This window comes from Dendroctonus ponderosae, unplaced genomic scaffold (genome assembly GCF_020466585.1).
Source record: "Dendroctonus ponderosae isolate FM_Combo_2020 unplaced genomic scaffold, Dpon_F_20191213v2 Dpon_F_20191213_10, whole genome shotgun sequence".
In the NCBI taxonomy this organism is placed as follows: domain Eukaryota; kingdom Metazoa; phylum Arthropoda; class Insecta; order Coleoptera; family Curculionidae; genus Dendroctonus; species Dendroctonus ponderosae.
In genome coordinates this window covers 2,627,856-2,647,974 of record NW_026017111.1, presented here as the reverse complement: position 1 = coordinate 2,647,974, position 20,119 = coordinate 2,627,856, and the positions used below count along the sequence as shown (strand labels likewise).

The following is a 20,119-nucleotide window of genomic DNA, read 5'->3' as shown; positions in this document are numbered from 1 at the left end:
CCATTTTTGCTCATTTCTCGGAGGCAAAATGAGCAAGAACGCTAATTTGTACATCATTCTATACAGAAATAAATGGCCTTTTTAGAAAGTGAACCATGGATGGGCAAATGTTGGCAGTTTTCTCAAAAGAGGCTTGAATTCAAGAAGTTTTAGATTTGCGTGGTTTTTTTTTGAGTTGCAAAATCCACATGAACATGACGCTGCCTTTTTCGAAGTTTCTCAAGAACCATTCGAGCCACAGAATTCGTTTTGGCATCGTTGGAAAAAGATTGTTTCAGATTAACTTCCATGTTAATTCTTCCACCGGATCCATTCGGGGAAATAAATTTTACAAAACATGCCTAAAAAGCCAAACTTTTCAGGCACCTACCATCATGAGAACGACGTTCTTTCGCAAAACCTCTTCCGCATAGGCGGCGAGCCGTGGCGCACTTTGCGCCAGAAGTTGAGCCCCACGTTCACATCCAGCCGCATGAGGATGATGTTCGAAACCATGCAGCAGAAGATCCAGCAGCTGGAACCGATTCTGGATCGGTGCATGCAGGAGGGACGAATCAATGTGACCGATGTGAGCGCTTGTTTGACCACCGACGTCATCGGGTCTTGTGCTTTCGGAATTGAGTGCAACGCCCTCCAAGATCCAGATTGCCAGCTCAGGTTGCGCCCGCCCCTAATCTGTTCGGGTGGACATTAATTTGATTTTTCCCCAGGCAGCAGGGCCGGAGAATCAGCATCCCCATGCCGTTGAAACAATGGGTGGAGAACACGATTCCCAGGAAGCTTTTGGGGTACACCGGCTTCAAAGCATTCCCAGGCCAAGAGGGTTTTTTTAGGAAGTTGGTGCTGGATACGATGGCCTACAGGGAGAAAAACAGCGTTTACAGGTGAGAACCTTCTATTGCCAATATCCCGCTGTGGAGCCAAGCACTGTTCTTCGCAGGAAGGACTTCATGCATCTGCTGCTTCAGCTGCGCAACAAAGGGGTGTTGACCGACGACGGAAACTTTTCGAGGGAACAGTCCCATAAGGGCATTCTAACCGACGACGAAATCATTGCCCAGTGCTTCATTTTCTTCACGGCTGGTTTCGACACGTCCTCCTCTACTATGGCCTTTGCCATGCGCGAGCTGGCTCTTCAGCCTGATCTTCAGGCCAGAGTCCGAGAAGAGGTCCTGCAGGTGAGTGCGGAAGCGCAATGGGAATTGGAAAAAGCTGATCAACTTTCCTCGGTAGGTCTTCAGTAAATATGGCGGAAACATCACATACGAGGGCACTAAGGAGCTGCTTCTAACTGGCAGAGTGATTGCAGGTAATGCGGTCAATCAGTGGTCGAAGGGCTTTGCCCAGATGCTTGAAGTCGTGGGTTTCAGAGACTCTCCGGAAGTACCCAGTTTTGCCCAATATTCCCCGGATTTGCACCAAAGATTACAAAATACCCGACTCCAATGTGGTGCTGAGGAAAGGTAATTGGAGCCCCACTATCTTTCTGTTCTGTCCACATACACAAATACCTTCCTTAAACTAATCTGAAGTTTCTTAAGGTACGCAGATTCAGCTGCCCGTCTGGGGCCTGCACATGGACCCCGATTACTACCCCGACCCCCATAAGTTCGATCCAGAGCGGTTCAGCGAAGCGGCGAAAGCCACCAGGCCGGAATTCGCCTATTTCCCCTTTGGGGAAGGCCCCCGAATATGCATAGGTGAGCGCTAAAGCCCATAGTTGGCCCAGATTAAGGGTGGTTTTCAGGGGCGCGATTCGCTCAATTGGAAGCCAAGCTGGGGTTGGCCGCATTGCTGAGAAGGGGCAAATTCTCCGTTTTGCCCCACGCGCCCACCACACTGACTTTCAAGCCCAGCATGGTTTTGCTGCATGCTACTGAGGATATTCAGCTGAAAGTGGAGCAAGCCTGACCAAAGAGATTTTTCTAATATGGTTTTGTCGAGAATAAATTCTACCTAAGATTTTTGAGGGGTTTTAAGCTATTTTTTTGTTGAAATACATCAAAGCTTCATTTTCCGCGTAGCACAGTGAAGCTTTCGCCTCGTGTGGTTCAAATATTCCGTGGCGCCGTTGGGAAATGACAACAGCGTATGGCGGCCATGTTAGTTGTATACAGCGAAGATAAGCAAGGTGACGTTTTAATTCAGTGATCAAAAAACACCGTTTTCAGCAAGTTTTTCGGAAAACCCCGTTTTAAAAATGAATTTTCGCAATATTTTTAACAGAGCAGATAGTGTGAGGAAACCCCCGCAAGCGTCCGTGTTCAGGGCAGTCCGCTATTAGTCAGTTTCTATTTTTAGATAGGCGACATTAAATTCCCGTTGGAAAGTGCGTGCGGATCTAATACCGATTTGTTGAAACTTAGAGGAATGAAACTCACATCCAGATCCAGAGCCGAAAAAAGCTGGATTTATCCCATTGCGAATCAGCTGTTTGTCCATGTGGTGGCGCCCCCTACCAAAGCGATTTAAATGCCACTGACAATCAAATGTCAAACCCCAGTCTCAAAGCGCATATAAGAAGAGAGGTTTGAAAAATGAGTTCACAAGCAGATAAACCGCGAGTTGGATGTTTTGTATGTAGTTCGGTCGATAATCTACTGCGGTGTGCCCGATGTAAAGCGATTTACTACTGTTCCAGAGAGCATCAGAAGAGAGACTGGAAGCGACACAAAGCTGGTTGTAAACAGTTGAATCCTGGGGCTCCAAACGGCCCTTCGACTAGCAACGATTCAAATTCAGTCGAGCAGAGATACGGGCATTTGTTTACCAACTCAGTGGCGTCTTTGTTGCCCATTGAGGGCAGCTCAGAGAGCGAGATCCTGAGCACGGCGGGGGAGCTTCTAGGGGAGACCTACACTGGGGCTTTCAACAACAACATCGACGACAAAAGTTCCAGCGAAGAGTCCCTAAAGTGCGCCAAATCAGCCATGCCGATTGCAGGCGAGAATATCGTGAAGCCAGTCAAAGGCATGAAGTATTTCCCTGAAGTGGCGCTAGCTGGGGGCTCGGCCCCCTTTCAGCACAGCATAGACGACGTTGTGTTGGAGAGCATGTGCAGAAACATTATTGAAGACCTAAGTGATTACGGTTTATGTGTGCTGGACAATTTCCTCGGCTTCGAGGAGGGCAACAGGGTGATGGCCGAAGTGCTCAACATCAAGGGCACAGGAGCCCTGAGAGACGGCCAGCTGGTCTCAACAAGGGGAAAGGCCAAGGAGGACCTGAAGACCATTCGGAGTGATAAGATTTGCTGGGTGCATGGCAAGGAGCCCGACTGCGAGCACATCGGCTATTTGATTGGGCGGGTGGACACCCTCATTACGAGGGCCAATAGAATGTTCAATAACGGCAAGCTGGGACAGTACAACATCAATGGAAGGACCAAAGTAAGTCACCTTTATCAAATACCTTGATATTGAATCGGAGCTACAACCTTGGGCCGAGTCAATGTTTATCGCACATAAACTCGCTAGTTACACGACCAATTCCATGTAGCTGGGAAATAGTCGCTTCTGGGAATCACTAAATGCAAGGTGTGCGAACTGCAAGCAGAACGTTTGGAGAAATTTGCCAGAAATGGGTGTTTTTGTCGTTGTTTAGATCAGTGGAAAATTTGAGGAGTTAGGGCTTTGCGATCGTTGGTTAAACCGGTGAGATTTTCCGGCTTCTAACGCAACAGAATCTTCTAAAATGAATATATTTCTGTCTCAAAAGCCCTCTTTTGGCCCTGATGCCAAAACCCCAGGTTTCAGCGTTTTTCGACTAACTCAACCCCTGTGGGCGCCTGAAGTGCCACTTTGGAACCTTGCATTTACACATTCCGTTCTAGCTTCTAAATTTAAACGTAAATTTCCCCTGATAAGTTCGCATTCATGCCTTTGGTCGTATTGGGATTATTCAATATTTACATCCTCCAATGAGGTTCGGTTTTTCCTCTATCTAGTTGAATGTTTCGAAACCCGATGTTCAATGTTGTTTGCCAATTTTGACTCCGCCTACCCACACTGGCCGGTGTCTCTCTTTCTCCCATTCTAAGATGTGCACATCGATTTATTATCAAATGTAACGTCGTGTGCGAGAAGTCACGTACACAAGCGAAACCTCTACCTGGGGCGAAACACAAGTTCTAATAGAAAGGCAATGTTCTTGCAAAACGAATTTGGCTGTTTGTCGGCGGGTTCGCTTGCCGTTGGCCCCATTTTGGGGTCATCAAATTGAAGCTCTACGCGTTTAATCCGGCCACTTGGGATGCGCTGGGGCTGTTTTGGCCTACGTGCCGATAACGAAATTCGCCTCATTCACACAACAACTCTTTAAATGCCCTTGTACTAATACCGATAAGTGCATCGGTGTATTTACACAATCCGTTTACCTTTGGCTAATTGAAATGTATAAACATATTGCTAAGTGGGCGGCTTTCTGGCGTTTTCTCATTGTTTATCGCAACAATTGTGGAAACGATACGGTTCACTTTCCACTTTTTTCGCCAGCCAATCGTCGATTATTTACAATGTGTGTGTATGTACGTGACGTGCCAAGCATCGTTTTCACACGTAGGCCATTCGGTGGTCCATCTTCCACTTTAGCCTCGACTGAATGGGTTTATCTGGCGCACTTATGTAGTGTTTATTTATGGGGCTTTAAGTTTCATAATATTTGCATAATAATAATACACTTTAGGCTTAGGATTAGTGTATTTTCGCCGCGAAAATGTGCATGCGGAAGTAGATAGCTTCAGTTCAGGCCACTAGTGATTGCGGCGCATTCACCATTGAATCAAGATGAATTATTACTATTGCGTTTTTTATCGCCCTGGTTTGCTAAAAAACCAAAATTTGCAGGAAAAGTTGAGGACAGTTGTGTTTATTTTGGAGCATTAATTTCCGATTCCTAACTGCTTTGGCATCCGATATGTGGTTTTCTAAATAAAATGTACACGTGAATGTGACTGACCCCGTGAGGGTTGAAGAGGTTTCGAGCCTCTAAAGAGATAGATCCAAACTTTGATGAAATGTTGACCGTTTTCAATGATATCTCAGAAACTCTTGAAGTTATCTAGATAATCATTAGGGCCTAATTGATAGAGCGTCTCGCAGATTATCTAATCGGAACCTTAAAAGCTTAAAAGAAAAAACATCGCCTCTTTAATCTTCACTTCTATTTCCTGACCAAACCCATTCAAGGAGGGTCCGGTTGAAATCCTAATGCTTCACTTGATTAATTTTTCTAATTTCAGCCCGACTAATGCGTTATTGCTATTGCATTGTTAAAAAACAGGCGTTATCAATATGTGTGGCTATTTTAGTACGTTCGTGAAATTGTAAAGTGCGAACAAAACAATGAGTATCGTTTTAGTACTGATAAAGGGGATTTAGCGCAATTCCCCAGTCTGTTTGTAATTTGTGTCGCCTCTTAACGGTTTGCCGCCGCCGTCTGCATTCCCATGTTTAATCCCCGAATTTGGTCCTTGATCGAGTAATTTACGTGTTGATTCAATTATCTGCCAAATAGTAAAGCAATCGCTTCAGTTGGAGGATCAAACTACAGATATAATTAGAGAAAACCGTAATTAGCCGCATTCAATGTCAACAGGAGTTTGGCAAATTGCTGTTTCCTAACGGTTGAATTCGGCGCTTACATTTCGGTATGTTGTTGAAAGCGGGTCATTTAAATGCTGCTCAACTGGCCCAAGTCACATAAGCAAATCCGCCCAAGTTTGCTTGGTTTTTTGGCACTGGTGCATACGTGACTTTGCGAACGCAGTGACTTATTCCCTAATGGGTTTTCCGACAATTGCGAACGCGGCTTAGGGGATTACCCAATCGTTTTCAATTTTCTGGTGGTGCGATGTACACATTGTTCATTTGCCTTGAGATTATCAGCCCTTTCAATTGATCATTGTTTGCGAATGACTTCATTTACGATCATAGTTGGGTTTTGTTTGTAAATACGTGCATTCTGGCGCGATTCTGACTGTTTACCAACGCATTAGGGCTCTTTTGATATGGGTGCTGAAATAGTGTTGGAGAATTTTAACTGCTTTGCACTAGCACCACTCCTCCTGCACCCACTAAAAGCACTGGAATTAAATTATGATTTTTCTTTCCTGGGTTTCAGTCAAAATGTTTATTTCATATTACGTTTCGGCGAGACAACAGCGCCATCATCAGATTAAAATTCAAAACAAAACCCCAAATTGGGAACAATGTCCCAATTATGGGTTTTGTTTAGAATTTTAATCTGATGATGGCGCTGTTGTCTCGCCGAAACGTAATATGAAATAAACATTTGACTGAAACCCAGGAAAGGAAAAATATAATAACAATTACCCGCAGTCAGGAAAATAAATTTAAAAAACTGGAATTAAAGCGAAACATTATTAAGAAGACTGTAAAGTGAAGAAGTTGATATTGCTGTTGCACGTCGACAAAAGGGGGACTAATTGTGGTCATTCTTTTATTCTAGGCGATGGTGGCATGCTATCCAGGCTCTGGGGCTCACTATGTGAAACATGTGGATAATCCAAATAGAGACGGCCGTTGCATAACAGCCATCTATTATTTGAATCGCAACTGGGACGTGGATCAATACGGGGGCCTGCTGAGGATATTCCCGGAAGGATGGCGAGAGGATAAAGTGAGTTTTAACTTCAGAGCTTAGTTTGTCACCGTAATATGATCGAGTAGGTTGATCAGGTTAATTCGACGAAATAGGCTCAATGTGTTTGAACTAACCAGGGTGGTTCTTTGGTTTCAGGTTGCCGATATAGAGCCACTGTTTGATCGGTTGCTATTCTTCTGGTCGGACCGGCGAAATCCCCATGAAGTACAACCAGCTTTTGCTACGAGGTACGCCATAACGTTGTGGTACTTCGATGCTGCGGAGAGAGAAGAGGCTGTGAGACGTTACGATAAAGAACGTAAGCCATTGGCCGCTAGCTCGTCGATTCGTTGAAGCCTTACCACGCCCCCCTATCTTGCAGGTTTAGCTTTAGAAAAATCTACCTCATCGTCCACCTGACTGATGGCGAACAAGCGCCTGAAACTTGTTTGACCGCCCTCGACCTGAAGACCGAGGCCATGCCGGGTAAAAATCGCCTCTTGTACATAGCCATACGGTGTGATATTTACTTACCGCCTCCTGGGTACACAACATATTTAAACAGTTTTCTTTAAAAGACTTTGGCTTACGTTTTATCCGTTTATTTTCTAGCCGCGGAATCACTTTCAATATGCCCTGTTAATTAATTAAGCGCAGTTTGGGAAAGGTAAGTTTTCCTCAGTATTTGTTCTTTAACTAGATTTTAAGGCGACTGGTTTGATTCTCAGGCAGATCGTTCTGAAGGTTCATTGCTCTTTTTCAATGGAATATCGGCATTCCTGCTGATTATTGTTAACCGACGGGTAAAAGGACTGAGTTCGTTTTCAAGAAAATCAACGATCTGCCTGGAACTATCGCGCAAATTTCCCGATCTAATTTAATGTAGGCCCATCTGCGCCTGTGTTGTGTGATAAGTAAATGTTGTCATTGTTTTTACTACATGAAAACGTGAGTACTACCACGTAAGTTGTAGATATATATCCGATATTGTAATGTATAAAGTATGTTAAGAAAAAGCAACATTATTTTGTTAAAGACTCGAAAGAAATAAAATCAAATACCCAAAGCAGCTTTAATGCGGTGTTATCGAAAAACCTAAGAAATACCTTAAATTTATTCCATAACTAGCTGGGCTCGGTTTCAGCTTCATCGATGGCACAGTCCTCGACCGCGCTCTCTATATCCTTGGCCGGATAATACATTTTGAAGCCAAACTCCCCCGTACAAAACTGACCCTGAAAGCACGCATCAAAACAAAATTCTTATAAAACCGCAAACCATACCGGGTTCATGACGATGCAGTTCTTGTAATGATCCTTGTAGGCCTCTGATTTATCGCCAATAACCACCAGATCAGGCAGGGGATAGAGCGACATGCAATAGTCAAAGTCCCAGTGAACGTTTAGAGCGTTCAGACTAACGGGGCACAAATGCCCCTGGCCGATGATCGTTCTGGTTACCTGGAACCCCAACGTTTGCAACCGCCATCGCGTGACCCTGGCAAAATCTTACGGCTTTCGAGATCTCCTGCTTGGCGGGTTTATACAACGTTCCTTGCAGGAACTTGGCCAAAACATCCGCCCGGAAAACGACGATTTCCTTAGTGCAATACTGAATCCGGCACGGATTGGAGGCGAAAGTCGCATTGGGCAAAGCCTGCCCCATTTCGTCCGTTACAAAGTTTGGTAGTGCCAGCCTACAACATTCTGTAGACTAGTCGCTTTTGGGGCGATCAGCCCTGACTTACCGGGGGGCAATATGGGGCGTGCACGGATCGCCCAAGCCTGGCACGAAAACAAACTGGCTGGTCGTAACTAACGAAGAGTATCGTAGAATGAGCTCCGTCAGCCTTTTAAACAGTTTCCTCAGCTCGTTTAGAGTCTCACTGCCATGCGACTCGGACATGAAGTCGCCGAGAAACACAAAAGCAATTGGGGGGCAAAATTGCTCCATTTGCCCAAACAGTTTTTCCAATTGATGAAACGTCTGAAACGTATAAAATAGTTGAGTTGAACCCGAAACAACCACACGAATACCTGAGGATGGTCCAGCCAAACATCCGAGAGAAACACGAACATTTCGTCAGGGTTTCCCACTAAGTGCTGCTTCAGCCTTTTCGAGTCTCTCAAGGGGGTTGCAGACTTGCCGCCGAAGTAATTAAAGTTCCCAAACGCCGGCCTGAAAGCCGCAATTCAGGCAATGGTTGCTTGCTTACCTCGACCACCTCTAGCTTACCTTGAATTAACATAGTCTTCCCCTGTAGGCATAATCATGGTGGACACATGCAACACCTTGTCCTCGTAGTAGCCAGTCACCAGTACTAGAGAGTTTTCCAGGTAAAACCCTGGTCGATATTCTGCATGTGTTAAATCGAGATTAACCAACCCTGTGGGGTCTTCCAGGGCGAATTTGCCTTCGGCTGTCTGCAGCAGCGAGCCCAAAATCAACGTCCTTTCCATCGTGACTTCTGAAATGGTAAGCAGATAGTCCACAGTTTGCAGCTTCAATCGATGCCTCTCCTCATTCATCAAGGTTTGGGCGATCGTCCTTTTAGTCCTGTGCAGGACTTTGGTGTACCTATCAAGAAACATGCAGGTTTTCGAGTCGGCGTCTGCCAGTAAAGTGGGCCTTTTATGGCTCGGCAGGTAAAGCTTCCTCTCGGGGTTGTAGAAGAGCTTCGGAAAGTCGAAGGCGTTGATAACACTGAACACTGTCTCGTTGTGATCGTAGCCTGAGTGCAGGCAAACCTGCAAGGTACAACGGGGGCTTAAATAGGAAAAAAATAGAATAGAAAAGTTGGTGTTACTTCTAAAACCCTGTCAATGTGCTCCTTTTCAATGCTTTGCCCAGAGAGGCACTGGACCTCGAGGGTTGAACAGAGCGACTTTACAGTTTCCTCAAACACACTGTGGGCTGTTAAATCCACGTTGGCGCTCAGAAAACTGTCCACTAACCGTGAACAGAACTCCCTAAAAAAATTAGGCTTGTTTTCCAAGAAAGAGGCTGTTTTAAACCGAAGGGACTTACCTTCGTATGCTGAAGCCGCTCAGCTTGAGCGCCCCTTGCAATTTCTTCTTAAGTTTGTCCAAATTGGCCATTTTAACCAGAATTACTCGGAAATATTTACAAAAACAACCCCTGTAACCTCATTTTACCGCTCTTTGATCACAGACACTGACGTTTGAATTCAAAAATTACTCACCGCCATCTGGTGTTTGGACGCGCGAACGTGAATTACAATGGAGCAGTTAATTTTTTTTTTATTAGTTCATTCACCAGGTCAAGAACCGCCTGTCCCAAATTTTTCAATAGGTCCAATGGAGATTGGACTAAAGAAAAATTTTCGTAGTCAAAAATCTCGATTTAACTGCTGAAAAATTTTTGAAACAGTTGAAAATCTCGATAACTATTGAAAAATTAGTAATTTCTTATGAAATTGCGGGGTTTCAGTTTTCACAATTCACTCATAAGATAGCAAGACGCAATTTAGTGAACGTTTAACTATTGCCAAACTCCGGATTTGGCTCCGCATTGAATTAGAAAAGAAAGAGCAATTAAACCAAAAAAATAGGGTATATTTTACCTTTAACACGATGTAAGGAAATATGCTAGATACTTTACAAAATACCGATAATGTATTTATATACCATTTCACAATATCAAAAACATGTCGCGTGTCATTTAAAACTATACTTATTGGCTAAAAAAAGAAAATTCTGGTTAAAACGTCGCATTTGCTCTGAAGAGTAATTCTGAAACGACCTATTGCGATACAAATTTACACAAAAAAGGGGATCATAAAGTTTAAATGCTACTGTTTAATATTAATGAAAAACCTTGAAGCTGTGGATCTCGACGCGATTGACTACAGCAGTTGGAAAATTAACAGCTAAATAGTCAATCAGGAAATTAACATAATTCATGTACTGTCATGCTCTATTCTTTAGCAGGAACTTCAATTACTCTCGGCTTATCGATAATGCGAGCAGTCCTGTTGCCTTTCTCGACAATGCCGATAATCCAGGCTTGATATCCTTCTTGCTTCTCGATGTCTTTGCAATAAGCGGCTGCTTGTTCTCGGGGCAAACAGATCAGTAATCCTCCGGACGTTTCAGCCGAATGGCCTTGCAACAGTTGGAACATATTTCCACAGGCTTTAGCTACAGCGGCCATTTTTGCAATCACCGGCAGATTATGAATGACAAATGATACTTCGTTCTTTTGATGAGAAGCCAAAGTCTGTGCGTGCCCAAGAAGGCCAAATCCGGTAACATCAGTGGCTCCATGGGCATTGTATTTGTGCATAAGTCTGCTTGCAATACGATTTAGTCGAGCCATTGAGTCCATGGCGCGATGATAAGCTTTGCGCACATCTTCCTCGCTGACCACCAGTTTTATTCTGTTCCAACGTTCTGGTTGGTCTAGCCATTGGTGAGCGTTTACAGCCACCTGCAAAATAACCACTTTAAGTGTTCATTCACACTGCCGTTATGCCATCAGTTAAATTAACTACTTGCCGGTATCCGAGCTTCTCAGAGCAACAGTTTGAGAAAAAACAACAGTTCCTACTGGCCTAGTAGGTGAAAACACTGATATCCGACACGCTTTGATCGCAAAAACTGGCCACTATTTAGTGTAGGGCTGGACAGAAGACTATTGAAAAACAGGTGAAACTTACCTGTGTTCCCAGTGGTTTCGTTAGTACCAAAACATCGCCAACAACAGCATTATCAGGCACGATATATTCATTAGGTTGAGCGACGGTGGAGGCAACTCCGCCAATGGTGCACCAGGGATTGACCACTGTCTGACCGCCTGTAACAGTGGTGCCTGCTTCCAGTGCCGAGTCTTTGAATCCTCTCATAATCAGGGGAATAACCACATCTCGCTCCTTTTCGGTCATTTTGGTGCTGACGCCCAACAGCATGAGCATGTTGTCGCATTCCGTCACTCCCATTGCGTACAAGTCGCTCAGTACATTGGCACAGGCAATTTTTCCCATCATATACGGGTCATCAACGAGGGGGTAAAAGAAATCGGTGGTTTGGACCAGCACCAAACCGCCATGGCGCAGCGGTGTAACCTGCAACAAAAATGCGGTCGTTTCATAAAGGATACTTATCTGTAGAGGAGAGTAGCTAATGGACGAATAGTTTCTAGTTTAAATTTTAATTAATTAAAGCCGGTTTTTTTCGATTCTCACTGAACTTCCAACAATTCTTTATTAGGACACGGGGAAACTTCCTTGAGTTGCTTATTAGGAACACTCCCGCTACTTCTCTAGATAGGGAATAGCCCCAGATAAAAATGGTTTATTAACCAATGCAGCGTGCACAAATTGAGGTTAACTCTCCAGAAGTAGTTAAAGATGAAGCTTCGAAAACAATTAAGGGCTTGTTGCACTAATTAGGGGAAACACTGGGACAAGGATTAAGAAGTTAAGGGGGCTCTGGGCAGATTGGGTGCACAAGTCACCCAATTTGGCCCAGCAGGCTGGTAGCAAGCAAAGCAGAACAAAAGCAAAGTGTGAAGGGAGTTTGGAGCGGCTTGTTGATATACAAGTAAAGAATGAGGCGAAAAGGATTGCGAATACGGAGCGAGAGGAAGGCGCCAAATCCGCACGTTGACAACTTACCGAACAATCAAGGCCAATCCCAATACGTGGAATGGCCAAATGCATGAAATGGTGCTCATGATCGCCCCCGCTGTTGTAGTCCTGCTGCAGCCCCTCGACCAGCTTGTTTAAAACTTCCTGGGGCACTTTGCAACCGCGTCCTTTCAGGTCGGCGAAACGGGTCAACCTGAAGCTCGCCTCCAAATCGTGTGCCAAAGGGTCGAACGGCCGGCGTAGTGCGAGCGCATTGGGATTTCCGCCAAGTTCCAGCTGGACGGCGCTCAATGTGTCCTGTTGCACTCCAGTTACTTGGTAATCTCCCATGCCGGCTTTCCGTTTTGCGATTCCAGACGTTATTTAGACCGGTACTACCGTGTTAAAAACACTGACTTCCCAAGAGCGTTTCTCAAACAATCTCGGACGCTTACAAAATGGCGTATGTTGCCACTGCACTACGGCCGAGTCTCCATGGTTGCGCGTGCGTCGCCCCAATCCCACGCTCCCATTGGCTGATTCTATTGATGTGCGGTAGCCAAAAGTTTCCAGACACTTCACTTCTGTACACAATGGACGGTTTTCTCAATCCATCCCAGCCCCAATCCGTTCAGTTTTCCGCCTGAGGAACAGCCAAATTCCTCAGCAATTCGCCAGTGCGTCTCATGGCGAGATTCGGCTTGATCCGAAACGAGCCAGAAGCTTTTTAATAAGGCGGAATGAATAGTAACTTCGTCACATTGTTGCCAGCTTCACCCAGCCCAACATTAAAAATCGCCAACAGGTGGCGCAGCGACGTATAGGCGTGATCAACAAGCAAAAAATCAACCCCAATTCGTTTTCTCGTCATGTTTCAAATCCGGTTATTTCATATCTACAAAAATATTATTTCTATTTTCACATCCTCTTTATCTCCAGGGTTCGCTCCTTGATCACTGTCTGGCGTGCTAAGGACAGGTTGGTATCAATTGAGTAATTCTTTAAAAATTACTGCAATCCTTACTTATTCAACATATCAGTTTCATTCACGGCGCTTATGGTCTGGATCTTTTCAAGCTCCCGTTCGAAGTCCCCTGGGAGCTTCTGGCTTGGGACCGCACAACGTTTTAAGCGTCGTCTCACTGAATGTTCTGTCGCTAAAACCACAGCAATTTAACTAAAAAAACGTGGAAAAACCGCACTTACTGATAAAAAAATCGTTCTTGACAAAATGTTCACTGCACACCCGCATGCCCCTGCCGATGGGTTTTGTCATTTGTAAGCTATCTGACCATTTTTTTCTCATTTTCGGGTCCGGAGGGAATATATGCAAAGATATCTGCGGTGTAATGTAATTTGAACATCCGAAAACCGAACAATAACATCTTGATTTCGTTGTTAATGTTTTCCGAGTGCGCTGCATATTGGGTAAATCTAAAAATAAATAAAATAAATATATACCTAGTTTTCATACATTTTGCAAAAAAAACTGGTGAGGTATGTTTAGATGGTGTGGCAACAGCGCTTCAATGGTTTGTTTACTAATTTTAAAATCTGTTTTGAGCAAAGCTTCTGAGAGGTCTACAAACATTTTTGGATACAGCTAATCCACTTTTAAAGCTCTTCAAGGCAAACAGGGTGAACGAAAACAGGCACTTGCACAAAGTACAGATTGCGGTTTTGGCTAGGTTATGTTTAAATGTGATTTTCGCGAATCGCAAGGGCCCCTGTAGGGCCACACGCCCAGGCATCCAACTGAAAGATCTCTACATTATTTGCTTACCTGTTTTCTTTTTTTTTCTAAATATAAACAATTATTGCAGGATCTTTCCGTATCAACTTCTCGTTGACATGTCGTCTGTCACACAGATCACAGAGGTGAGTCTGTGATGTGTGGTCTGTCATACTTGTCTTTACCGATGGCTTTGATACAATCACATTAATATACAGAGTGATTCAGTTTGATTAGAATGTGGTGGATTAATGTTCAATTAAGTGAAAGCAATGGAAAGTACGTTAATTCAGTCAATTTTTGCTGTACTTGCTGAATTGAGGTAAGTGCCGCTATTGCATATACATACAGTGTTTGAGTGTAGTATAAGGAAGACAGGCGGGTCTAAATCTTCGATTTCCGGGTACGTGAACGGCCTAAGGGGTGAAAATGTGCTGGTTGCAGTCCTCATGGCGAAGAAAATGATGGCCAATTTCCCACAAAAGGCTTTTAAAGGTCCCCCTGTAGACAAGTGATTTACCTTTGACCTGAGTGGAGTTTTGTCACTTCGTTAAAATGTCACAATCAAATCCAAAATTCCAAAGATGAATCAACTTTTTTGCCGACTAATCGATATCGTTGTGGCCGTTACGATAAATTACTGTTTTACGTTTCTTGCGTACGGAATTTTCTGCAACCACCCGATCAAGCACTGTATAATTCTGCCGTAAGAAAATGGAGCGCATTTTGAAAAACCCCCAATCCGAAATCGAAAGTGTGGTGGAGATTTTGAGTAACACACTGTACTTTGCCGTGCTCAAGAGTCCCATTTCAAGAAAGCTGCAAACCGAAGGGGATCTGTTCTATTTTAGCATCGACGATGAGCTGCACTATCAGCATTATTACTGCGACTTCGGTCCCTTAAACATTTCATGTTTGTACAAGTACTGCATGAAGCTGAATCGGTACATGCAGTTCGCGCGACGCATTAAAGGCATTGTACATTACACGTGCTCCCATCCCGATAAAAGAACAAACGCCGCTTTCCTCATGGGCGCCTATTGCGTACTCTATTTGAAGATGGAACCCAAAGCGGCGCTCCAGCTAATCCAGAAATCTGGCCAGCTCAAGTACGCACCAAACGCCTCGTTGTAGAATTCTCTCCAAGCTCATTCCAGGCCGTTTTTGGATGCTTCGCAATGCTTCTGCCAGTTCACGCTCAAGATGATTGACTGCTACCAGGCCGTAGCCAAAGCGCAAAGTTTCAACTTTTTCAACTTCGACGATTTCAACGTCTCGGAGTATGATCTGTACAACAAGCTGGAATACGGCGATATCAATTGGCTGTTGCCTCGCAAATTCCTCGCTTTTATTGGCCCGGCCGACAATCGCACCGCCCATCCTCCGGAGTTCTACATTAAGTATTTCTTGAAAAACGACGTTAAAACCGTGATAAGGCTGAACAATGTTTTGTATGATTCATACGCGTAAGTATTCCATGTGATTTGCTGCCTCTCCTTCAAACTGGGGAGTTTTTCGGGCCTAGTTGGAGAAGAATTCCGTCCTTCCCGACTATTCACAAGCACAAAATTCTTCTCAACTTAGGCCTAAAACTCGAAAAACTAGCCAGTCAGTGTTGTTTGCAGTTTTATGCAGGTGGGAATTCAGCACTACGACTTGATTTTCCCGGATGGGTCGACACCCCCTAAGGAAATCCTGCTCAAGTTCCTCTACATTGCGGAATCGGCCCCCACGGCTGTAGGAGTGCACTGCAAGGTAAATATTCCTTAATCAAGCAAAGAAAACAACTGAAAGGCTTTTCAGGCTGGCCTGGGCAGAACTGGGTGCTTGATAGGCGCGTATCTGATGAAACATTACCGGATGACCGCAAGAGAGGCAATAGCCTGGCTGCGAATATGCAGACCTGGTTCGGTGATTGGCCAGCAACAGGTTTGGCTGGAAAAGCTTCAGAGCTGGCTGTGGCGCATCGGAAGCCAATATCGGTAAATCAACTCTGGAATGAAGACGAGCCAAGCAAATTAACTGGACGTTGTCTTGACCAGGTTGCAACATTATGGCGAAGGGGACAAAATTCCGCGGCACAGATATGGGATTTACAGCAAGCAATGGCCAGTGGAAAGAGAAAAGGCGATTAGGGACGCAAGACAAAGCATCCAAACAACATTCACTAGGTCCCAAATAGGCACCTTTGTGCAGGTGAATGGCGAAGTTTATTTTCGATATAATTCCTCGATCATCTGCATTTAGGAGCAACGCAAAAGAAAGCAATCAAGCGATAAGTTTCAGGGCGTCGATTCCCGAATATTTCCATCATCTGGCGACAATTTCAAACACATTGCGAAACTGCTCAATTCAGTGCACGGGTTCTGCCAGACGGAGAAGGAAGCCACTGAAAAGCGCCCAACCAGAGTAGAGAAGAAACTAAATTGCACGCTTGAATTGGCGCCCAAAAAACCGTTGATAACCCACAGTGGCAAGAAGCTCCTCGTAAAAGCGCCCTATAAACATGCGGCCAGTCAAGGCGATAAGTTAAACGAGATCAAGATGCTACGCAACCAAAAGCCGAAAGTCTCGAAATCTGTGAAGTGTAGGCACATCTAACGCATGCGGGAGTTTATCAAATATAATCGACTCGCATTTGAAAGTTTCACAAATCATTTACTGAAATATAAAAATGGATTAGCTTAAACTTGATTCTCAAGGGCTTCTTTTTCCGCTTGATATTTGTAATGTAAATCAGAGCAGTCGTTGTTGTCGATGTGCACCCAGCCTGTTTGCTTCATGTGATACACCCTGACGATACCACCTGAAACCCACAAAATAAGCCACTTGCTTTCCATTGAAAGTCTGCAAACTGACCAGAATAGGCGTCACGGTGCGTAGCATGATAGATCGATCGGCGCCCCAAGTCATACGCTTCTTCGTCGGTTAAATCCCATTTATATCCAGAATCCAAGACTCCGAAAGCATAGACTGAGCCAGAGCCTACACTGAAAACTTTGCCAGGCGTTCGGGTGCCTTCTGAGTCGATGTAGTAGAGCTGAGGGCCTCTTTTATCCCACCCGGCCAGCATCATGCCCATGCTGAGCCCCATTCCTTTATAGTTGTAGACCATGTTGGACATTAGTTTAGAGGCTGCAGCTACAGAGATGCGCTCTCTGTTTCGCAGCTCGTACATTCTACACTGCTTGGCTAAAACCCTGTCCCAGTACACGCAGTCTGCAGCCCCACCAGCCAACGTTCCCAAGAGAAAATCGTTGATTTCGACGATTTTCTTCATGGTTTGGGACCCGATGAATTGGCCGCCAGTGGCGCGCGAATCCACAGCCAAAACGACTCCACCTTGGTACATAAAACCGAGTGTAGTGGTTCCATGATCAAAGTTCATCTTGATTTCTCGGCCTGAATCGTCGTTACCCAATTTTGCGAGATCATTCGCCGGCTAAAAATGCATAGGGATGGAGCCTTATTTGGAGTGCTGTGGATTTGCATAGTCCAACTTACATTGGCATAAGGGGGCACCCCAAGTTCCATGCTGTTGGTGAAGTTTCTGCAGAAGTGCGAAACATCATTTTCCAAGCTGACGTCGGTTTCCCTCGCGCCCCAATTCGGCAGCGAACAAATGCCCTCTAAACTCATTTTGTCCACACTAGTATGATTCGAAAATTCGCTTTAATAAAATGCAATTGAATCTGTTGACTAAAGATGATATTCCAAAACTTTAGTTTGACTGGAAAAGCAGGTTAGGTTTACCTTAATATTGACAAAATGTAGGCGCGCCGTCTAGCGGATGCATCAGGAATGCGCATTGCCGTGATCAACGCAGTTGTAAAGTCAAATTTTCGCTGATTATTTGGAAGCAATCAACAAATTTGGCTTTGTTGGCAATTTTTTGATTTTGTCCCGAATTCGACATTGAAAATAGTTTTTGTAAAATTTCTACAAAGCTATAAATTTATATGGGAATTTTTGGCGTAAAAGATTTCCAGATTGTCAGTATTTTTAAGTAAAACTCTTCAAAATAAAGCATTTTTGAGTAGAAAGTAAAGCAAGATAAAAATTCAATCAAAACTAAGTCCACACCTTTTTAACTCCACAGTCTCCATAGGGATGGTGATGAGGAGTTTTTCAAAAAATGCATTATAAACTTTGGCTTATTCTGTTCGCTTTTTGATGGAAAATTGATTTGTTTGATTTTTGTTCGAAATTCGAAGCTGGAAATGGATTTCAAAACTTTTTAGAAAGCGATGAAGAATTCGAAATTTATTTCATAATTTTTCGCGGAAAATTTCGTTAAAAGGATTAATGGGAAGGGGATTAAAGGAAATCCTTAAAAGGTTTAATGGGCAGAAAATGGAAGATGGGGCGCCAGCTTGCAAAAAGCTGGAAAGAATGATCTCTAATCTATAAATCTTTCGATTTTTCTTTTTGATCAAAACCATATGATTTTTGTGCCAAACTCGAAGCTGGAAACGGATTTCAAAACTTTTTACAAAGCGACGAAGAATTCGGAATTTATTTCATAATTTTTCGCCGAAAATTTTGTTAAAAGGATTGATTGGAAGGGGATTAAAGGAAATCCTTAAAAGGTTTAATGGATAGAAAATGGAGGATGGGGCGCCACCTTGCAAAAAGGTGGAAAGAATGATCTCTAATCTATAATACTTTCGCTTCTTCTTTTTGATCAAAACTATTTAATTTTTGTGCCAAAGCCGGAAACGGATTTCAAGACTTTTTACAAAGCGACGAAGTATTTAATATTGTGAACTGAAAAAAAAATCATAAACCTTTTCGATCCACCATCGATGATCCACCAAAAATAGGGCGTTTTTTTTGTATCATTCTTCATCAACAAGGTAGAAAATGAAAGCCAGATGAGTTAAAACATGACACCTCTTATATTCAAAATTAGTTATAGATTAACACAAGATTCAAAAGGTTCAACGTTGTTAATTACGTATCTATCAATGCTCAATGATTTTTTAAAAGGGTTTGGTTCATTGAGCAGCCTCCAACTGAATTTATCAGTTATTTATGGGCATCAGTATGCGGGAAATACTCCTCAACTAACCAAATAATAAGTAGTAGGTAAAGAAAAGAACCGTTGATGCTGGAAATGGTGTGATAGTTCGGTTACGACATTAGCCTAATAAATTTATTATTATTATTATTAATATTATTATACATTTTAGCTTAATTTATTTAACTAATTACACTTAGGATGAGTGCTTGCGGCACTCACAGCAAAAGGGTGCAACCTCATTTATCAGACTTGAACCTATGCTAGTTTTGCAAGACTAATATGAGGTGAAAAGTTGCGCCCTTTTGTATGGGGGGCTACTTGATTCCTATAAAAAAACTAACGAAGAATAGAAGAAACTGCTGAACTTCCCCGTAGGTACCGGGAATCCAGTAGGTTGGCGGTGGAGTTTTATAGAAAATCAGTAGCGTTTGTTAAACCGAAGAATATAAATTGTACATATTTATACAAGAAACAGATAATCCTCTCACTGAATTGTCACTGGGTCCCATCCTTGAACAGATGTCCTTCGAACTTTACACTGAATGGATGAAGGTCTGTGCGACTTCTGGATCGATTCTCCTATCGAAGGGACGTTAGAAATAATGGAAAAAGAATGATGAAGAGTTGACTGGCTACGCAGATGGCACATGATTTCCTCATCAGGATCGCATCCACATTATCGCCTAAAATGGAACAAGAAAAACAACTATAATAGACGTTTCATGTTGAGCGGCAGCTAACGACAGCTCGATTTCGACGAAATGCTAAACCTTTTCACCAATTTTACGGTGTCCATTTGCATTATCTCTAACCAACCCCCGAAACAACAGTCCGCATCCCAACAATGCCGCTGCGTGTTAATTTGGCGAAAAATACCGACTCACGAAACGGTAAAACACGCAATCCCGCTATATTTGCCCCATTGTCTGAGGCCGGCTTTTCAGGCACATTATCATAACAATTCTAGCCACTTTACATCCAATACTGTTACATAATGAATCAATTGTGCGGAAGGATAATTTATAATTAGCATGTTGCTTCCACCCTAAAGGATGCATTTTCGATCCAACTAGGAAAAGTTGCAAGTTTTTACTGGGGATGCTTGAAGTGGTTGATGATCAGAAAGGACTATAAAGCAAGGGCGGATCCAGGGGGAAGGCATGGGGGTCATGAC

General features: G+C 43.6%; 7 protein-coding genes across 11 annotated transcripts in view; 3 read left to right on the top strand and 4 right to left on the bottom strand.

Moving 5' to 3' along the window:
• The window catches only part of LOC109544158 (probable cytochrome P450 6a13), a 2,829-nt gene extending 863 nt beyond the window's left edge, over positions 1-1,966 (top strand). Inside the window, exons 3-9 of one of the 2 annotated variants that reach the window (XM_019914207.2) lie at positions 363-657; positions 711-884; positions 941-1,178; positions 1,234-1,309; positions 1,371-1,463; positions 1,542-1,700; positions 1,748-1,966. In XM_019914207.2, the coding sequence (XP_019769766.2) occupies positions 363-657; positions 711-884; positions 941-1,178; positions 1,234-1,309; positions 1,371-1,463; positions 1,542-1,700; positions 1,748-1,911 (1,199 nt within the window). In that variant the 3' untranslated portion in view covers positions 1,912-1,966. The other variant, XM_048662052.1, reaches the window with a different exon arrangement.
• Positions 1,967-2,044: 78 nt separating this feature from the next.
• On the top strand, positions 2,045-7,669 carry LOC109544161 (prolyl hydroxylase EGLN3). Of its 2 annotated transcripts, XM_019914214.2 has the most exons (5): positions 2,045-2,576; positions 2,642-3,389; positions 6,469-6,639; positions 6,760-6,922; positions 6,986-7,669. In XM_019914214.2, the coding sequence occupies exons 2-5, from the start codon at positions 2,931-2,933 to the stop codon at positions 7,021-7,023; spliced, it is 831 nt and encodes a 276-aa protein (XP_019769773.1). In that variant the 5' UTR covers positions 2,045-2,576; positions 2,642-2,930; the 3' UTR covers positions 7,024-7,669. The 2 variants fall into 2 exon arrangements, with proteins under 2 accessions (XP_019769773.1, XP_019769772.1); XM_019914213.2 differs by having other exon boundaries at positions 2,045-3,389.
• On the bottom strand, positions 7,662-9,789 carry LOC109544155 (DNA polymerase epsilon subunit 2). The gene is made up of 8 exons (XM_019914201.2): positions 9,631-9,789; positions 9,410-9,572; positions 8,839-9,350; positions 8,640-8,781; positions 8,351-8,589; positions 8,116-8,299; positions 7,887-8,063; positions 7,662-7,838 (listed from the first exon to the last, which is right to left on the bottom strand). The coding sequence occupies exons 1-8, from the start codon at positions 9,699-9,701 to the stop codon at positions 7,728-7,730; spliced, it is 1,599 nt and encodes a 532-aa protein (XP_019769760.2). The 5' UTR covers positions 9,702-9,789; the 3' UTR covers positions 7,662-7,727.
• Positions 9,790-10,157: 368 nt separating this feature from the next.
• LOC109544163 (inactive selenide, water dikinase-like protein) lies at positions 10,158-12,964 on the bottom strand. The gene is made up of 3 exons (XM_019914215.2): positions 12,239-12,964; positions 11,282-11,686; positions 10,158-11,052 (listed from the first exon to the last, which is right to left on the bottom strand). Exons 1-3 carry the CDS (start codon positions 12,539-12,541, stop codon positions 10,540-10,542), a joined length of 1,221 nt encoding a protein of 406 aa, XP_019769774.1. The 5' UTR covers positions 12,542-12,964; the 3' UTR covers positions 10,158-10,539.
• Positions 12,965-13,956: 992 nt separating this feature from the next.
• Positions 13,957-16,616, top strand: LOC109544157 (dual specificity protein phosphatase CDC14C). Of its 3 annotated transcripts, XM_019914206.2 has the most exons (7): positions 13,957-14,244; positions 14,774-15,031; positions 15,080-15,388; positions 15,548-15,677; positions 15,726-15,904; positions 15,965-16,118; positions 16,170-16,616. In XM_019914206.2, exons 1-7 carry the CDS (start codon positions 14,195-14,197, stop codon positions 16,521-16,523), a joined length of 1,434 nt encoding a protein of 477 aa, XP_019769765.1. In that variant the 5' UTR covers positions 13,957-14,194; the 3' UTR covers positions 16,524-16,616. The 3 variants fall into 3 exon arrangements, with proteins under 3 accessions (XP_019769765.1, XP_019769764.1, XP_019769762.1); XM_019914205.2 differs by lacking the exon at positions 13,957-14,244 and having other exon boundaries at positions 14,272-15,031; positions 16,209-16,616; XM_019914203.2 differs by lacking the exon at positions 13,957-14,244 and having other exon boundaries at positions 14,277-15,031.
• Positions 16,560-17,708, bottom strand: LOC109544170 (proteasome subunit beta type-5). The gene is made up of 3 exons (XM_019914229.2): positions 17,427-17,708; positions 16,782-17,364; positions 16,560-16,728 (listed from the first exon to the last, which is right to left on the bottom strand). The coding sequence occupies exons 1-3, from the start codon at positions 17,559-17,561 to the stop codon at positions 16,607-16,609; spliced, it is 840 nt and encodes a 279-aa protein (XP_019769788.1). The 5' UTR covers positions 17,562-17,708; the 3' UTR covers positions 16,560-16,606.
• Positions 17,709-18,799: 1,091 nt separating this feature from the next.
• LOC109544138 (neuronal growth regulator 1) overlaps positions 18,800-20,119 on the bottom strand; it is a 76,043-nt gene continuing 74,723 nt past the window's right edge. Inside the window, exon 7 of the mRNA XM_048662055.1 lies at positions 18,800-19,628. Within this exon, the coding sequence (XP_048518012.1) occupies positions 19,525-19,628 (104 nt within the window). The 3' untranslated portion in view covers positions 18,800-19,524. The remainder of the gene's footprint in view (positions 19,629-20,119) is intronic.